The sequence below is a fragment of the Pipistrellus kuhlii genome, unplaced genomic scaffold (assembly GCF_014108245.1).
Source record: "Pipistrellus kuhlii isolate mPipKuh1 unplaced genomic scaffold, mPipKuh1.p scaffold_m20_p_8, whole genome shotgun sequence".
NCBI lineage: Eukaryota > Metazoa > Chordata > Mammalia > Chiroptera > Vespertilionidae > Pipistrellus > Pipistrellus kuhlii.
Window position 1 is genome coordinate 51,377,995 of NW_023425584.1, and position 19,694 is coordinate 51,397,688.

The 19,694-nt window shown below is 33.9% G+C and overlaps 1 protein-coding gene across 7 annotated transcripts in view; it reads right to left on the reverse strand.

The window, feature by feature from the left end:
- Positions 1-1,584: 1,584 nt before the first annotated feature.
- FBXW7 (F-box and WD repeat domain containing 7) overlaps positions 1,585-19,694 on the reverse strand; it is a 154,769-nt gene continuing 136,659 nt past the window's right edge. For 6 of the 7 annotated variants that reach the window (XM_036425230.2, XM_036425227.2, XM_045576676.1 and 3 more), the window contains 8 exons: positions 17,054-17,188; positions 11,798-11,921; positions 10,947-11,083; positions 9,938-10,051; positions 8,519-8,700; positions 6,652-6,877; positions 4,633-4,843; positions 1,585-3,563 (listed from right to left, as the gene is read on the reverse strand). In XM_036425230.2, the coding sequence (XP_036281123.1) occupies positions 3,295-3,563; positions 4,633-4,843; positions 6,652-6,877; positions 8,519-8,700; positions 9,938-10,051; positions 10,947-11,083; positions 11,798-11,921; positions 17,054-17,188 (1,398 nt within the window). In that variant the 3' untranslated portion in view covers positions 1,585-3,294. Of the gene's footprint in view, positions 3,564-3,585; positions 4,030-4,632; positions 4,844-6,651; positions 6,878-8,518; positions 8,701-9,937; positions 10,052-10,946; positions 11,084-11,797; positions 11,922-17,053; positions 17,189-19,694 lie in introns of those variants that run through there. The other variant, XM_036425228.2, reaches the window with a different exon arrangement.

Genomic DNA, 19,694 nt, shown 5'->3' on the forward strand with positions numbered 1-19,694 from the left:
AGATACAGAAGTTACAATCATCTGGGTCAATTTTCCTAAAGTTCTAATAGTAGCTACCATTTATCAAACTCTAAGTATCATATGCGTGCTATATACTTGGCAACATTTCATTTAATCCCTACAGTAACCTTAGAAGGAGGTACTCTTTACATTCTGGATGATGAAACGTGAGGTCAAAAAAAACAAAAAAACAAAAAAAAACTGATGAAGGTCCCATTACTAGAAAGTAGTATTAGAACAGAGATTTGAATTCAGGTCTATTTGTCTACAAACCTGTGAATTCATTGTCTTCTAATGAATGGGTCAGCTAATGAAGAGTCAGTGTTTACCCTCGAGTTGGGAGGGCTGCTGGCCCCTGCACTTCACGGCCTCAGGATTTTTGCTGTGTTCACAGTTCTTAAGTCTTTTCCTGTAACTTGTCACTCCTCCCTGATACCCTAGTGCTTGTAATGTGCATGAACTAATAAACCAAATCACCATCCATACTGGAAAGATATCAAAGGCAGTGGCTCTCGAAGTTGTGTCCATAACTCACCTGGTGAGCTAGTGTACATGCAGAGACGTGGGTCCCATTCCCAGATGTGGTGACTTAGTATTTTTGGGAAAGTGAGGCCCTATGAGTAAAGAACATATGCTTTGTGAGAACTTTATTCATTAAGAAGCATCCATTTTGTTGATTTTCACCTATGGCTTGGAGAGCTGAGATTAGTGGAGATTTTATATTTATCTATGCACAAGTATAGCCACATATATGCATATATGGGAAGAAAGAACCTACTTGAGACTAATCATTTGAATAACTGACTTCATTTTTTTTTTTTTTCATTTATATTAGATGTACCACATAAAATGGGGGCAGAAGAGCCTGAAAGTACCACAGCCTTGCTTTGGCCAAAATTCTAGATGTTTCTTCTTAAAGTCCACTAGTTATCTGACTTCCAACAAGTCGCCTAACCAGTCTGAGCTGCAGTTGCACTCTCATCGTTACAATGAAGACCATAGTACAGCAGGTCCTCGTATAACATCACTTTGTTCAAGGTTGTTTTGTTTTAATATTGACAGATGCCATAGGATTGTAACTTGCTTATATCAATTAACCTGCAGTAAAAGTGGTTTCCTTGTATGCCATTTTGCTTCAAGTTGCAGAACCTCTGGACATTGTTGAGTGAGGACTTAACTGTACCTACTTCCCAGGGTGGTGGGAGCCCCACAGACCACGTACAGAAAATTCCTGGTGCTTGTAATGTGCTGTGACCACATTTGCAAGATGTGGTCAAATTCTTAAAATGAAATTTCAAGTTACAGCAGTAAACAAATTTTGTGATTTTTGCTGCTTGGTTATACGTCCCAAGGTAATTCAGAGACGAGCCCAATGGAGCACCCTTTGGAGTGTAAGGAGAGGAAGAAAACCTGCACTCACACCACATCACTCTTACTTTAGTATCACATGGGCCGGGAAGCACTGATCTCTAAGTCACACTAGGGAACGCAAAGAAACCAAGACTTGGCTCTTTTAATGATGACAGACAAACCCTAAATATTTATAATCAAGCATTATGACCCCAGGGAAAGAAACAGGCATACTAACATGAAAAAACACATTTTATTGCACTTAAGTTATAAGAAAATAAAATTTCTAAGTGAATCAAACCATAGACACAATCCCTTTAAAGGTTGTTTTCCTCCATCATGTCAGGTTGTTACATAACTAAAATTAACCAACTTGAATCTGATTGTTTTAAATCAGACTATAAATAAAACAAACAAAAAAATAAACAGGAGGAGGAAAAAAAAAAAAAGATCGCCTAGGATACAGTGTTAAACCACTTTCACAGTTCAGCTTGAGTTGTGGCTCTTGGAGAATGAGGCAAACCATGTGACTTTTTCATTCATCTCGTTCGTTTGCATGTGACGCCTTTACTACAAAAACGGAATCGTTTCTGCTTTGTCAGTTCCTCAGAGCAATAAAACTGTAACAGTTGTTTCCCCAAATACTGTAAAACACTAAGACTGACCAGCAACTTTATTTTACTTTTGTGTTTTATATATTTTTAAAATATCTTGTCAGTTTTATTATGTACGTTCATCCATTCACCACAGCCCTCAAAAAGAAAAGTTTCTCCACAGAACAGGCAGCAACAGCTCTGTTCCAAGGAATGTGTTTTAATTTTCGCCTGGATAAGAGAAAATAAGCTTTGCACACACTCTCAATTCTTTACTTGCAGGCAAACTTCACTCTTTGTTATCTGAAACTCTCCCATTCTCAGCCTCTTAGAGGCACAGATGGTTCAAGTTTCAGTGGCAAAAAAGTCTTTTTTTTTTTTTTTTCTGTAACCAAACTAGAGCAAATTTGGAATTCAGTCTGGGACTAAAACGTCACAGCAGAAAAAAAAAATAAAAAAAAATAATTTGCTTTTTTTTTTCTTCTTTCTTTCATTTAGCAGCATAAATAAGTTTGGCCACTGGGAGTACAGTACAGGGGTGGGACAACAATCCCATATTTGAAGACCTACTTCTAGCACCAGCATCAAGAATTAAATCCATCTCTCAGGACTCACAGAACCCAGGACAACTTGCCACCTTTGAGCAACATATGCACTGAAGAGTGTATGTGGAAGCGACAGTGAATAGATTAACAGAGGCTAATACTGTGATTGATTGACATTGGCAATGGTTGGCAAAAAAAAAAAAAAAAAAAAAAAAAAAAAAAGCTTTTCATGATAACTGTACAAAAACAATTCACAGTAATATATATTGTTTTAGCTTTTCCACTCCAGAAAAATGACTTTCATTGCAGATGCTCTCTGATTAGAAAGTCAACCATACTTATTCCGATGTTATTGCAGCTCCTTTCTAAGAGCTCCTTTCGAAGGTCTCAGTGGTAAGAGAACAGACGCGCAGAGTCTGTGATGATGTTTCGATGTTAACACTGCCCGGTGACCACTGGAGAAGAAAATAAAGAAAATAATTGCACCTGGTTTGATTTAGAAAGTCTCATTTTGCAAAGCTGCCCTCAGTCAAAAGTGAAGCCTTCGTATGTGATGAGACAGCGGACGCCTCTCTTGTCAGTTACGGTTTGTCATCTCTTCCTCTTTTCCTTCTTAGTCTGTAGGTCTTTTCATTCTGTTGCCCCAAGCCAACATCCTGCACCACTGAGAACAGGGATTTTTTTTCTTTTTCTTTTCTATTTTTTTCCTTTTTCTTTTTTTTTTTCTTTTTGCATGGGGGGGGGGGGAGGGGAAGGGCAGGGAGTATATCGTCTACACATTTGGACAAATTCATCTTTTCTGCTCTTCATTTCATGTCCACATCAAAGTCCAGCACCAGCAGCTTAGTTTCTTCAGTTCCATTCCGACTCCCAACAGCACACACCAGCTTTGTGTTCGAGGCTCTGATCCGCCACACAACTCCCCCACTCCCCCCACTCTCCAATGTGACTAGGTTTCGAATAAATTCACCCGTTTTCAAGTCCCACAGTTTTACAGTCCCATCGTCTGAGCTGGTAATTACAAAGTTCTTGTTGAACTGTAAACAGGTCACAGCACTCTGATGCTTGTTGGGACCTAGGCAAAACCAAAGGGATTTAATTACTGATTAGAACTCACGGCTACTAGTTACCTTGTAATTTTATAGGCTTCTACGATAGAACATGCAATACACAGAAAATTTGAAATGCTGCATATTTAGAAACTGTGCTCTGAGTATTTTAGGATCAGCAAGGATGTAAGAAAATCTGGTAGGCATTTATAACTGAAGCGTTAACTTTCAAGAGTTCTGTCTTCCAAGAAGCTTGGTTAGCTACACATTTGCTTTCTGGCTGCAGAAATGAGAACTCTTCTTAGTGATGGCGGAGATAGCCCGGCACCATGGACTCTGTGAGGCATACGAGCATAAGAGATCTACTGCCCTACTGCTTTGGACTGACCAGTCAAGGGCAAAGGCTGACTGGACGCTACTCCAAAACTCTGAGAAAGAGACAAAACCAATGAGTAAAAAGCTACAATATGGCCGACCTACCAGATGGCCTCACTGAAAACAAACACATTCTAAGGGCTGTGACCAATATGAAGAAGTTAGTCATGATATAAGATTACATAATCATGATGTAATCATTTAATAATGGTAGCTTTCACCTTTTTCTTTCTCTAGTTGAGTGGGCACTATCATTCCTTCCCATTTGGTTAAGCAGATGGTTAAGGGTATAAGTTGAGACCAAAGCAACTTTCTATCGGATTAGAGAGCTCCCCACCCCCAGCAAGACAGTTCTTTAATTTAAAATTGGACTACAAGTTCAAAATGAAATGATCACTCAAATAATAAAATGAACATGCTGCTTCTGTGATACCTCCAAGATTGGGTAGAGTTGACTGTACATGCAGGAGGAGGTGGTTAAATAATTTTATATCAAAAAACCACAATTTACATCTTATATTAAACACACAATTTAACATACTTTTTCAAGTAGCCTTGTTTTGTCAAGTCAAGAGTGGAAATGCTCATAAGCTTATCCAAAATAAGCATTTTCATTTTGTATGAGGTTAACTTTTTGTGACACAAAAGCTCCACATTTGTCTTTTGACTAACAATCTAATTTTTAACAAACACAACTAAAAGGGGGTAGCCAATACTTACCCTGCAATGTTTGTAAACACTGTCCCGTTTTGATATCCCAGATTTTAACTGTAGAGTCAGCATTCCCAGAGACAAGAATGTTGTCTTTGAGCTCCATTCCACTTGTTAACGACTGGTGTCCTGTTAACGTGTGGATGCAATTCCCTGTCTCCACATCCCACACTCGGATTGATGTGTCAAGAGATCCACTCACCACATGGATGCCATCAAACTACAACAAACACAGTGTATTAGACTAGATATGTGGATATTCTTGATATTACCTATTGACCTTAATCTTAATGGGGGGGGGGGGGGGGGATTAGGGCAAGGAGAACAAGTAATACCAAGAACAAATGAGGTACTAGGATAAACTGCATGTAATCAAGCAACTCTTAAGTATGCCTTCTCAGAAGCTCCCACCCGAAAGATGCAAAACAATTAAAAAGAAAACACAACACCTAAAATGAACACATTACTTTCAGATCATCTGACTACATAGCCACATGTAGTACAGTAGTCACATACTATGGACAATTTAACAAGGACTACCATTCAAGTTTTATTTTCCTATAGGAAGTACTGATACATCTTGTGATAAAGGGTGTGCCTATCAACACCTATGGCATTAAAAGGGTTAGAGATAACTTTCATGATGTTTGAAAGATAGTTCCACTAAAAATTGTATGTAAAATAAAATTTCACTTACAATAACCTAAATGCTAATTAGAAAATGTGCCAATAGATAGTTAAATCTGGAATTAGAAGAGGTGGCATGTTTATAATAAAAGTAAACTACACAGCACTTTTCCTGCTTCTCAGTTATACCCAAAATCACTAAGTATTTACTAATTCCCAGACTATAACAATGTTCCTACCTTTTTTCTAAACCTAATGGTTTATTTAAATAAGACTATTATATTCATTAAGGTTCTGAGTATATCACAAAACATAAAAACAGGTGAGCCAATTCCCCCTTCTTCAAATTAATAACCTTTTCTAAGCTAACAAACATCTTTATTATGTGTTAATATCTTGTGGCATGGTCAGTATTCTATCAATTAAGAAACAGCCGGGACCGGTTTGGCTCAATGGATAGAGCGTCGGCTTGGGGACTGAAAGGCCCCGGGTTCGATTCTGGTCAAGGGCATGTACCTTGGTTGCGGGCATATCCCCAGTAAGGGGTGTGCAAGAGGCAGCTGATCGATGACTCTCTCTCATTGATGTTTCTAACTTTCTATCTCTCTCCCTTCCTCTCTGTACAAAAATCAATAAAATATATTTTTAAAAAAAAGAAACAAATACTCCAAAAACAGGTCTGTCAGCACTGGGACTATGTACTAATTTGCTGATCACTAATGGGCAATAACTGTTAAATGAACTATATAAATAATTGGAAATACTTTTTAATGGAAATGCCGTCTTTCAGAAAGTAAAATAAGACCCATTTTCTAAACTTGCTATTAATTTATTTATCTCAAAATATGGCAATCTATCTCCAAGGACATCAGGTTCAAATGTACAGGGGGGAAAAAACTAGTCATTTTTTTTCTTTATGACTGATAATCAGCCCCACGAGAATAGAGTTTATGCAGGAAGGCTCCACTTTTCCTCTGAATGGGGATGGAATCACAATTACATGGTCCATCAACCTCCAGCTATCAAGGAAAAGGGGCAGCTTTTGGCCAAATTAATCCTCTACTAAGGAGTTTATTAAAATCTGGGTTATTCTCCTGTGAGACTATCTACCCATTAATTAATATAGCAAAAAGCTTAGGGCTCCAAAATCCCAGGTTCCAAGACAAATATTTATATTTTGGAGGGGAAATCAATCACAAAAAACTAAAACAAATCATATAAATAATTTCAAGATTTATGTTTTCTTCATGCTAATTTCAAAGTACATGTAAACAACAGGTAATCTGATCAGTCTTTTTTAGACTACATTTGATCAACAATTTGACAGTGGTTATCTGAGTAAAACTATCTTGTGATTCACCAGAGGAGCATCTAAGGGGTAGGAGGGATAAGATCTCTTACCTGTAATGAATAGACTCTATTAGTATGCCCCTGCAACGTGTGTAGACAGGTCTCAGTCTCTGGATCCCACACCTTCACCATAAAATCATATGCTCCACTAACAACCCTCCTGCCATCATATTGAACACAGCGAACCGCTGCTACGTGACCCATCAATACATGTAAACACTGGCCTGTCTCAATATCCCAAACCCTAAGAGTGGCATCTCGAGAACCGCTAACAACTCTGTAGGAAGGAAAACAGAAAAGAAAAAAAAGTATTACAATTTTTAATAATATGAAAAAGCATTATATATAAAGTCAGTGATTATTAAACCTTTTCTTTCTTTCAAGTATTTTTTTAAAAAACTCCTATGTAAAAACCCTGATATATAAAAATAAGAAAGTTGAGTTACTCTGATTGGGATGGGAAGTTGAGGAACCTAGACTTGGCTGGTTTGGTTCTCCACCTGTGAGAGATCAAGCAACTCATAATGGTTCTGTGGGACAGTCTGAAAACTACTGGATTGTGTTTTAAAAGGTATGTGCTTTACAGCCTACATACAGGTAAAATGAACCAGTCTTAGACATGTCCTCAAAGGCTGCATATGCTTCTAAGTATTCAACAGCTATATAGGGCATTATAATATACAGATTTTAGAAGACACATATGTTGAGGCAACATAAACTCCTTCAAAATTTGGCCCAACATTATTGAAGTTACACTCTTCTGAAGACCAGAGTGATACAAAGACTGAAACCATCTCTGGATTACAAAGGAGAGCTGAAAACAATAGGCATATTTATATCATTCCTAAGAAAAAAAGAAAGGCCACCACATTTGGAAGAATAGAAAATGGAATCACTGAGAGATTTAAGTCAGAACTAATAGAAATTAAAAGGCAAGGTCTCTTCATAACAATGCCCTAAATTTTAGTTGTCGAGTACATTGTTCAAAGTAGACTCAAATTACAATGGAAAAGATACTTTTTCTTCACATATTACCAATCTAGTGTGAAATGTGCTCAATGCTATGGTTCTTAATAAAGAAGATGGTATGGGCAGAGTTAAAGGTAAGGACTGGAATAGAGACACTAAAAGGACCCTTCATAAAGACCTGTTCTGACAAATGGAATAGAAGTCGCATCTGTTTGATGGGAGTGGGGGTGGGGTTACCATGAAGACATGCCAATAGAAGACAGAACGGACTTTAAATAGGAGGGCTTTGTAGGAGGAGATAAACAAACAGAAAAGGCACTTGAGGGGGAAAAAGAAAGCAGTCTGATTTGATGAAATAATTTTGAAAATTTAATTGAGGATTATGTCCTTGATTTGGTAGACAACAGAGGACCAGGTCTGAAAACTGTGTGAATAATTCAGGTGATAGGTAATGAGAGAATAAGTTAAAAACCGCAGGCCTCAGCTTTTGCCTAGATACAGGGAGTATGATGGAGTGAGGGTACGGTAGGTACATAATTAAAAAGACTTGGAGTCTTGAAACCTGAATAGCTGAATCTGTCCCACTAGCAGAAATATAAGAGAAAAAAGAAAAAGAAACTGATATTTTTTAAAGATGATGAGTCATTAGAGGTATAGAGAAATACAGATGTTATTCAAGAGTAGAGAATTTCAAGGAGGAAACGAACAACACTAATAAATGAAAAAGGAAATGTAAAGATAACCTTCCAATTGTAAGCCAATACACTACTGCTTTCTTAGTACAGAAACACCCAAAATCTAATCATTGAAGTCTAATATAAGAGCACATTATTGCTATCTCTTTATTAGACACAGTTTAAGTATTATATAACTTGAACTCTACACAAAAGGCTCCAAATTCACAAGTGACAGAAGAGGAATTCCCAACCACAATGGGCGTTTCCCTCACCTTTTTTCATGGAGGTGCATACAACGGACAGTGGAAGTATGCCCATATAAGGTGTGTATACATTCTCCAGTCTCAGCATTCCACACTTTGAGAGTCCGATCAGTGGATCCACTAATGATGATATTGTCTCTCATCTGTGATGACCACACTCCACCCGTGTGTCCCACTAATGTCCTCAGACACTGGAAAAACACTTAAGATGATTACTTTTGGGTAGAAAGAAAAATGATTTAAATAACATTTCAGTAGCTCATTAAAATTTGGAGTAAAGTTATATTAACTCAATTGGATTATTTGGCATATCAGAAAATAATTTCTCACATCAGTATAATATGACCCCATTGCTATTTATTGCTTTTTTTAATTATTATTAAGTAGCACTACATATTATATATGTACACACAACTGAGGAACAAGTACATAGAAAGTAAACAGTTATCATTAGAGTATAAAAGCTCCAGCCTGGCCTCTTTGATGAAATAATACTAAAATTGCAATTTGGTTTTGTTCATGGGAGTGGATTCAATGAAAGAATGCCGATGGTGTTGGGTGTGGCTACATACCACATTCCATCTCAATCTGCCACAAGGCAGTAGTTAAGAGCCAGGTAAGGTACTTCTTCTAGACAAGTAAAGACAGACATTAAAGCCCTAAAGTCAATCCAAAACTAACATTAAACTGTGGAAATATGAAGCTACTTTAAAAATTTTTAACATCTAACTTGGAATATTTAGAAGACTCTTGCCCAAGAAACAACATGTGATAAAACATTTTAAAAGACAGATTTTTGTCCCTATACTTTCTTCCATTATTTTTAGGTTGTCAGTTCATAAAAATATTCTCCATTGGACAGATAAATATAAGTCTTCACTGGAGACACATTAAAATATAATATTGTTTAAGGGAAATTGATTGCTTGGACTGCTTTTTTCATCAAACTCCTATTTAATACCTGGTCTGCTTACCTTCCATCTCATAGGGCTTAAGATAAGTCTAAATTAACATAATTTATGTATAACTGCTAAACTCTAAGTAGGTTATCAACAAAGCAGTTGAATAAGGAAAAACAAATATCCCTCAATCATAGTTTTGAAAAAGATTAAAAAGGAAGAAAGATATAATTTAAACTGTTAGAAAGGAGGGAAAAATTAAGACAAGAAAATGATAAAGTACAACTCTAAAATCTTAATAGGTATGTCACAGAGACAAACTATTTAAATAAAGAAGACACTAATAACATTCCTATCACGAGAAACATCATCTTCACACCAAGGAAGAAGCTAAATTAGAAGCTCTGATATTTGCTATTAAAATAAGCTAGAGACAAAAATTAGTTCTTGTTTTCCTTTCACTGGCTGATCTTTGCAAAGATATACACAAAACAGTGACTTTGTGATGTGCAGAGAGAAGTAAACTTACTTTGCCAGTGACTGCTGACCAAACTTTTAAAGTGTTGTCATCAGAACCACTAACTATTCGGTTACCACAAAACTGTAAGCATGTAATCACATGATCATCATGTCCTTTCAGCACCTAGGAGGTAGAGGTATAAGTTAGAAATGTTACAAAATTATGTCTTTTAAAATACTGGTGAAAAGAAAAAATGAAGCCATAAATAGGAACAGTAATCTGTAGTCTATTTCTAGAATTAAAGTTTACATGAAATATGAAGCATCATCAACCCTCATTGATAATCAAGTATTAAACTTTTTGTTGTTTCCATACCTATTATTTATACTTGAGACATCAACTGTTATAATTTTACTGGGTCAAGATCTCATAAGGATGGTTCAAACCCAAATGTATTTTATAGTCATCTATTTTACTTGTTCAAACCAAAAGAATATGTATGTAAGTTTTACAATTTGACACACAAAAACAAAAGCACCTATTAACTAGGAAGACAAGAATAATCATCAATTTTTTAACTCAAAACATAAAAAGCCCATCATAATGTATGCATAGGAATAGAAGAGTATCTCCCCAAATTGCTTAGAATTTTAGGCATTTTTGCTATTTTTTGTATACTTGAAATGTCATGTTAAAAAATCAGAAGTTAAATTTAAAAAATGAAACACAAAAGCCACAAAACCAAAATATAGGCACTCCTCAAAAATCATATTCAGACTATATGGTCAGAGAGGGAGCAAATTCTTAGGTGGAATGTATATGACACAAAATTCAACAGGATAGTCAGAAAATTTTTCCTTGACATAAGAACCAAATACCAATCAACTCATCTTTTATTCAAGACAATGAGTTGTCAGACTAAAGAGATTCACAATAGAAAAATATTGTCAGTTATGCTTACAGTTATTTTAAAATACATTGTTTTCTTTGTTTCTGGAAATAGGTGTCAAGTTATAAAACACAGTGGGAACTAACACTGATTAATGGATTCTGTTACACTGCGCACGAGTTCAGTTACCTTAGGAGATTTGAGTTCTCCTCGCCTCCAGTTAGTATCAATTCTATGCTGCCTGATGTATGCGCTTTTCCATGGACTGTGTATGAAACCTGGTTTTATTACTTTTCTTCTCTTGATGTGCAATGGTTCATCAATACCTAGTTTTAAAGAGTTAAAGAGTATCATTGCCTTCATCAATAATAAATATTACACATTTTATAATGTACCTCATTCCCCCCCATGCTGAAAACCACCATGCAGGCATTGTCTAATTTCTAACACTGTTTTACAAAACAAAATAATGTAAAGTTTGTCTTTTGTATGGTGCTCTTTTATATCAACAATTTCCTTTCTTTCTCAAAATGATTCTATGAAATGTTGGTGAGGAAGTACAGAAATTGAAACCTTAATGCAATGCTTGTGGGAATATAAAATGGTGTGGCTGCTATGGAAAATAGTATGGTGGTTCCTCAAAAAACACTAAACATAAGAGGTGTCCAAAAAATATTTATGGAGGAACAAAGAGAATATAGAATATTTGAGTATTTAATTGCTAATATATCTTTGGATTTCCTTTAAGTCATCTTCATCTTGACTTTTTCATACACTTGCAATGAGTTATAGTGTTCTTTAAAGGGATTAGCTGCAAGATTTGACTCACTTGAACATGTGGAATAACCTGTGGATTTTATGTAAGTAGGTGCATGCAGATGAACACTCATTTTTGATTCCCTGATAGACTGCCAAAAGTTCTCTTTTTCCATTTACCCATCACTTTATTCTACTTGCACATAAAACTTACGCTTTTCCATTTGTTTTCAGAATCACTTAGCTTTTTCAGAGTTCGAACATGTTCCCTATGGAAACCTTACCCTCTTCTTTGCATTTCTCTCTCCACAGAAGGTTGTCTTCAGCCAAAATTCTCCAGTAGCGACATGTCTGAGCCGCTTGTAGCAAGTCTTTGGGTTCCAGGAATGAAAGCACATAAAGTGCCAACTATGGAAAGAAAAAGCATAGAATATCCATATTTTCAAATACATAAAAATAATATGTATTCTCTATGGGGAAAGCACTTATAGATAAATGTAATGCAATTCTACATTCTAATTTATAACTTCATAAATTTCTAATTTATGAGCTTCACTCCATTAACTCCTCACCTCTTCAAGGAATAATTATTAAACCTCCACCCTCTGCTCTTGCCTTTGCTTTGTCTCTCAACTCAATTTTATCTACCACTTACCTATTTTATTAGTTATTTAAATGTTGTCTTCTCTATCTCCCCAGGACAATATAAATTCACCCAAGACAGGATATAAGGTAAGAAATAAGATCTCTTTATATTCTGCATGATATTATTTGAGATCACTTTTGATAGATATAATTAATAGTTCTTTATAACCTCAAAGTGTTTATTAGCACAATGATGAACTTTTCACACATTTCCACCCTTTACTTATATGTGACAAAAGGGGACAATTACCAAACTCCATAGACACACAAAAGTAATTGGGTGCTAATTATTTGGCATCGCTTAAGGGGATTTTCTTGGTGGGCCAGCTCTTTATAGATTTAAAATTTTTATTTCCAATACTTGCAAATCATCAATTTCTTTTTCATTGTGTAAAGTCATTTAAAATAAAGGAAATGGAAAAAGAAAAGAAAAAAAAAGAAGGGGGGATGAAAGCTTCTGAGTATGCTTATTCAATTAGCCACACAAATCACACAGAAACTAAATTATAATAGTAGGAAAAATGATCTAAACAGAGCAATAAAAAAATAAACAGAGCAACAAAATTTAGTTTTCATATAAATTAAATTACAAGGATTAAAACAAACTACCATTTAAAGGGCCAAAGGCCACATAAAGAAGTAAAAGTACAATTTGAATTATTTTTTAATGCTAGATAAAAATTACATGATATAAATTAAGCTTTCCCAATAAATTTGTATGTATGGAGTTCCATCATTAATCACAAATTTACTGAGTACATTCTATATAGAGAATACTTCAACTAGTCAGTATTTAATTTACTACCAATATTGACTAATGACAGTAGAAAACTTTGTGGAATAATTATTTTTGGTCTGTCAGAAAAGATATTCCAGTACCATAAACAGAAACGGAATCATTTAAAATAATAAGGTATAACTATATTCAACAATGTATGTACAGATCAACAATGTAGTTTTTTAATGAATACTTCATAAGCCACTTAATTTTGAAATTATCTATCAAAGCCTAGGCAACTTTGCTTTGAGTCAGCATAACAGTAATGTGATACCACATTATTAATTTTCTATGTATTACTGATATTTAACACAGAAATTATTAGGAACAAAATTATATTTGTGTAAAAGATACACAAGGTTTTTAGAATGGTCATGTGAAAAAAGGTCTATTCTTTGCTTTAGTTTTCTAGCTGAGTAGAAATCGAATAATTTAATGAAATATTCCATTTTAAAGGCTAGGAAACAAATCCAGAGTAGCTCAGATATCAAAGGTATATCCCAGAGATTTTTAATGGGTGTGCTATGGCAGGCACCTAGTGTGCCACAGAATTTTTAAAACATGCAATACCTGACTAGTTAGGGGCACTGACCTATTTTCCCTTACATTGTCAAATAAAAAAATGATAACAGCTAATACAATAATAGCAATCTGGTTTGAATGAATCAAAATTATGCCTATTTTTTGGTCAGAGCAGCAAAAAATATCTCTTTTTTTTTTTTTTTTTTTTTTTTTTGGTGTGCTGCAAAATTTTAGAAAGAAGTTTATGTATGCCATGAGATGAAAAAGGGTGAAAATCGCTGGTATATCCCAAAGTCAACGGGTAAAAGTTCCTTTGTTACTAGTGACTAAGAGGTCATCTAGGCCTATGTGTGCATGCATTTACAGATAAATATAAAGAAATATTCATGTACTAAAGAAAGTTGAAGTGCTAACTCCATAGGTAAGGGGCACACTTTAAAATAGCAAAGGAACTCAACCATGAACTTCAATGTAGTAAATGTTTTTCTATTTATATCTAGCCAGTTCCATGAAAACATCTAGGTATTACAGAAAATGCACACAGCAAAATGGGAAAATATGCATGAAAAAATCAGAAGCAGAAAAAATATAAATTAGAAAAGAAGGTTTAAGTTAGGGATAAAGTAGAACACAAATATGCTGGCAACAATATTTTATATGGTCTTTAAATTAAATTGTCAAGCAAACAGAGAACAGCAATTACTTACACAATTCTTAGTGTGGGCTATGGGGAAATATACCAGTTCCTCAAGCAAGCAAAGATTTGTCATGTGAGGTTCCTTATAGGGGACAGAGAACGGGCATGGTCTAGCTAATGTAGTTTTCTATCTGTTTGTCTTAAAGGTAAAATCTAGATTAGGTATTCTTTCTAAAAGGACCACTTCCACCAGATAGGTGCTATTAAATTGATAGTCTGTTTCAGGTAATTACCTCTCCTTGCTCATATTTTTAATTTCAATGAGAGTTGCTTTTTTTTGTTTTTCTGTATAAGCTATATAAAAGCTAATACCTTTCCAGAATTGCTATATTTCAGTGGATTAAATTAGTGAAAAAATAAAGAATAAAGAAAATAGTGGCTAAGTTAAGAATTTAGGTTTGTTTTAAACCATCTATTATATCACCATACTTTTACAAAATAAGGATAATGCTGTTTATCATAAGCCTCTCAAGTGAGACTAGTGGGGTTTTGGCAAGGTTTTTGAGATTAATAAGCAAATGTTGGTAAAGAACTTTGAGATGTTTAAATAAATTGTAATAAATTATATGTCCATTTCCTGACATGAAGAAAATGTTTTAAATAATGATAGTACTTAATCTCTAATAAAATAATATTCATTTTCTTAAGGACATATACCATTACTAGAGGCTCAGTGCGCCAATTTGTGCACAGGTAGGGTTTGGCTGGCCCGCCCCCAACAGGCCAGGCCGGCCAGGCAGAGGGGTCATGGGTGGTTGGATGGCCAGCCCACCCCCTGGTTGAACTCCCAGTGGAGGGGACAATTTGTATATTAGGCTTTTATTATAAAGGATTTCTTCACATATAACATAAAGCATTTTTCAAAATAGAAATTTTTTTTTCTTAGTATTTGGGAAAAAAGAGGGGGAACATAGATGCTATTCTAAGTCTGGGCTCACTCTTAATCCCCAACATAGCCTCACTTCTTTTTCCTCAGGAAATCTTGAACACTTAATCCAAAAAGTTTTATTTGTGCTTAATTCTTAAGACTCTTAAAAATCCGTTCTTATTTAAAAATCACAGTTTTGTTAAAATCAACTTTTTGTTAAAAAGTAGAAATACAAATAAAGATAAAACAAAAATCCACCATTCTCAGAGATAAGGGGAAAAACTAGACCAAGAGAAAGTCTATCTTCAACAAAAAATACTACCTTCTAAAATAAAATAAAAATCAAAGAAACTATGACGTGTATATCAAAGGTGAATAAATTCACTTTCAGTTAAATACTTATCAAAAAGCGTCTCCTATTATTAATATCCTTCTAGAGGCAAAAAGGGCTTATGTCACTTTCATAAGCCAAATCTATTCAAAGGATTCATTTTAGAATGAACCAGCAAGAATGAAAGTTTTTTTTCTGGGAGAATGTCATTTAAAAACAAACAAACAAACAAAAAAAAACTCTAAAGAACATTTCAGGAATGAGGTGCTTTTCCTACTTTGCTTTTTCCTGAAATTATGCTGTACATTAAATACAATGAAATTATTTCATTCATATATAATATGAAATTATTATTGAGACTTTCTTAAATGCCTTTGAGATATTTTCAGAATGGTTATCTGAAAACAAAACAAAATAAAAAACCAACTCAAAAAAACAGACTGCTTCTCTTCAAACTTAAAGTTTAAGGATCATTTGCAACAGCATATTAGCCTTCTTAATTTACATGTCAGTGGCAAACATATACTTTGTGAAAATATGACATTGATTATTTAGTGGTATACTATTTCTCTTTGCTGACAAAAATGCAACTATGTAGCCTACAAGATCAATAAAAACTATAATTAAAATATGCCTCATCTATACAGTCAAGAATACCCACATGATCATAATCAATCTATGATTAAAAAATAGTGTCGGCTTACATAAAGTCAAAAACTGGTAGGCATACAAAATTCCAAAAGAGCCCAGCTGATCTGTCTCAGTGGTTCAGTGTTGACCCATGAATCAAGAGGTCACAGGTTTGAATCCCAGTCAGAGCACATGCCCATATTGTGGGCTTGATTCCCAGTAGGGGAAATGCAGGAGGCAATCAATGAATGTTTCTCCCTTCTCTCTCATCAGTGTTTCTCTCTATCCTTCTCCCTTCCTATCTCTCTAAAAATACATTTTTTTAATTCCAAAAGAAATGCTATAAGAATGCAACTGGCATGGGAATCCATAAGTGTGTGTGTGTGTGTGTGTGTGTGTGTGTGTGTGTGTGTGTGCTATAAGAATGCAACTGGCATGGGAATCCATAAGTGTGTGTGTGTGTGTGTGTGTGTGTGAGAGAGAGAGAGAGAGAGAGAGAGAGAGAGAGAGAGAGAGAGAGAGAGTGAGTTGGGGGTGAAAAGTGGGATGATTAGTAGAAAAAGACATACATGTGAAATTCCATATATTTCAATATAATTACACAATGTAAGTAACAGAAAATCACAATTCCAATAGAATCACAAAATTATCACTTTCAAAGGGACTTAGGATAAACAAACAACCAAAAAAAATATTGTTGTTTTAATAAAATCGGTATTTTTAAAAAGTCTACTACTATAATGAACATACCAAGAAAACTAAACATTGGGTTTCAAATAACCTGAGAAAAAAATCTTGGTAAGAAACAATCAAATTAATGAAATTCAATTGCTTATTCCCATAAATGACTTATTCCAGGGGTAGAAAGAAGTCATTCAGTCCATAAGTATACATTAATATGAAAATTATATTATTAATTCATGGCAGGTTCTCATTTACAGCCCTCTTTAGTGCTAATTAACAGTGTTAAACTGTCAATACTGGATACCAAAGGATGATAATGTTTAAAGGTGGTAACTGTTACATTCTCAAATAGCACAAAAGGAAGAATATAAGCGATCACCCTTACCTCTTTAGGGAGTAACGAGATGAAGTCTCGTTGAAACTGGGGTTCTATCACTTGCATCATATGTTTTACTTGGGTTGGTTCACAACTATCAATGAGTTCATCTAAAGCAAGCAATTTCTCTGGTCCACTCCAGCTCTACCAAAGAGGAATTAGAAAATTTTATTATTTTCATACATCCCAAAATAAAGAAAAATCCTCATTTACATACAACATAAAGAAAAAAAACTGCTTACAGTGACATATTCTCCAGCAGGCAATGACATGATAATCATTTAGTCTTATCAAATGTACCACATACTTTCATTTTATAAAAACTTTTTAAAAATGTCATAGTTTTGATGGAAAAATATTTTTGCATTACATAATTATAATTGTTATATATTCATCTACCACCAAGATACTGGTTTAGAAACCAAAATTTTATTCACAAACATCAATTTGGGTTACTGAATAAATAGGGAATTTTGATAGATGATTTCACTCATCTGAGGAGACAAGCAGCAACATTGAAAGAAAAATTAGTAACTGGATACTGCACATCTGACAAGTGTCTTCAACAAATTAAATTATGTAAAAAATAATTTCAGATAAAAAAAGAAAACATTAGAAAATAGTAGTTAACTTAGTATTAAACTTAGAATATGAGCAAAGAATAAAAGAGGGTAAGAAATAATTCTATTTCAAAAGGAACCTGCATTTTGTAATATGTGAAATAGACAATAATTGAAAACTGAGATATACTGAGGACACAGGAAGCCTTATATAGAACACTTCATTTTTAAAAATATTTATGTGGACTCTAAAATAAATATCATCTCTTTTTCTTATCATAAAGTGTATGTTATATTGATACTATCAAACATTTCGGTATTACTTCCAGAGTACCTTTCACAATATTATCCCATTTGACCATTATAAAAACCTGGGAACTATCCCCATTTGATCATCAAATATGAGAAAACACAGGTTCTATCTAATAAACCTTATCCTTTCTTTTCACTTCTATACATACACCTCCAGACCATTGTCCTTGAGTACTCACCTTGTAGCCTTTAGGTTAGGGTGAGGATTCATACATAAAATTAAAAATACTCACATACATGTATATGCCCACGCATGACCAATTAAAAGTAGTTAATTTGAAGTTTGATTTCTTTTGTTCAGTTTCCCTCACACAGATTTAAATACTGGTTCAAAACTAACCTCTTGATGAAACTTACACTGACCAATCTCTACTCATCTCTGAACAATTAGTATCAATACTATAAACACTGATTCATTGATTTACATTGCTCACAAGTTTGAGGTGGCTTTTTATATATGATTCCTCTCTGTCTACATTATAAAGATTCATGGACACTAGCATAAGGAGATACCCATTTTGGATAAAGAATAACTATGCTGATTTAATTAAAATGCAACTTTAATTTATTCTCTTGATAATAGAATAATTTTAATATAAAATTATAATCTCATATATATTATATACTATATATGTATTATATATATATATATATATATACTAGCTTTAAAAATATTTTTGGTAGTGTTTATGGTTGAACTTTAATATAAAAATAAAGATATCCTATGTAATTCTCTATAGCAAAAGGACAGTGAAATTATTTCAAGTATTACTACTTTATATACAATATATTTTAACTACATTTATAGCTACTATGAATAATTCTAATTTAAAGTAACATACCATATATGATTAGTGTTTTTTTCTTTATTTTACATAGGATATCTTTATTTTATATTAAAATTTAACCATAAACATTACTAAGAATATTTTAAAGCAGGCATATACATATGATGTATATAATATATATATAATATATATATATGATTTAGAATTTTATATTATATATTATTATGATATTTAAAAAGAAAGGAATATAAAAATTAAATTCTACAGAGAATACGACTGCTAAAAAGAAGAAAAAAAAATAGCTTTTATTAAAGATTTTAGGAGATGGGGTATAAAATGAAAAAAGCCAGAATAGAACATAAATAACTACCGTATTTTTCGGACCATAAGACGCACTTTTTTCCCCCCAGAAGTAGGGGGGGAAAGTCCCTGCGTCTTATGGTCCAAATATAGCCTACACATATACTTTAAAAAAAAGTTTTTTTACTTGCCCGGCTCTGTGTGGTCTCTGTGTGCTTGCCCGGCTCTAAAATGGTTCTAAATGCTGCTGTTTACTTTACAGGGTTGATTACATGTGTTTATGACTGTGATGTTGGGTTTTAATGCACATAAAATATTTTAGGACACTATTTGTTTCAGAATCTTTTTTTCTTCATTTCCCTTCTTAAAAACTGGTGCGTCTTATGGTCCGGAGCGTCTTATGGTCCGAAAAATACGGTAATTCAAATTTTAGGTAAATGTTAGACACTGTATTAAAAATTTCTATATATTTAAGGCAGAGTCCATGACAAAAGTTAGGCCTCATAGCAAAATGTTTCTAATACTTTAAGCTATATTTTTATTTTGTGTTAAATACTGTTTGATTTTACAAATCAGATAAGATTAAAATTATATTTCATTTAAATGATACCTTACATTTAGCAAGTGTTACTTTGTGACATTTTACTAAAAAATATACCCTAGAAAGATTGGTAATGTACGCTATTAAAC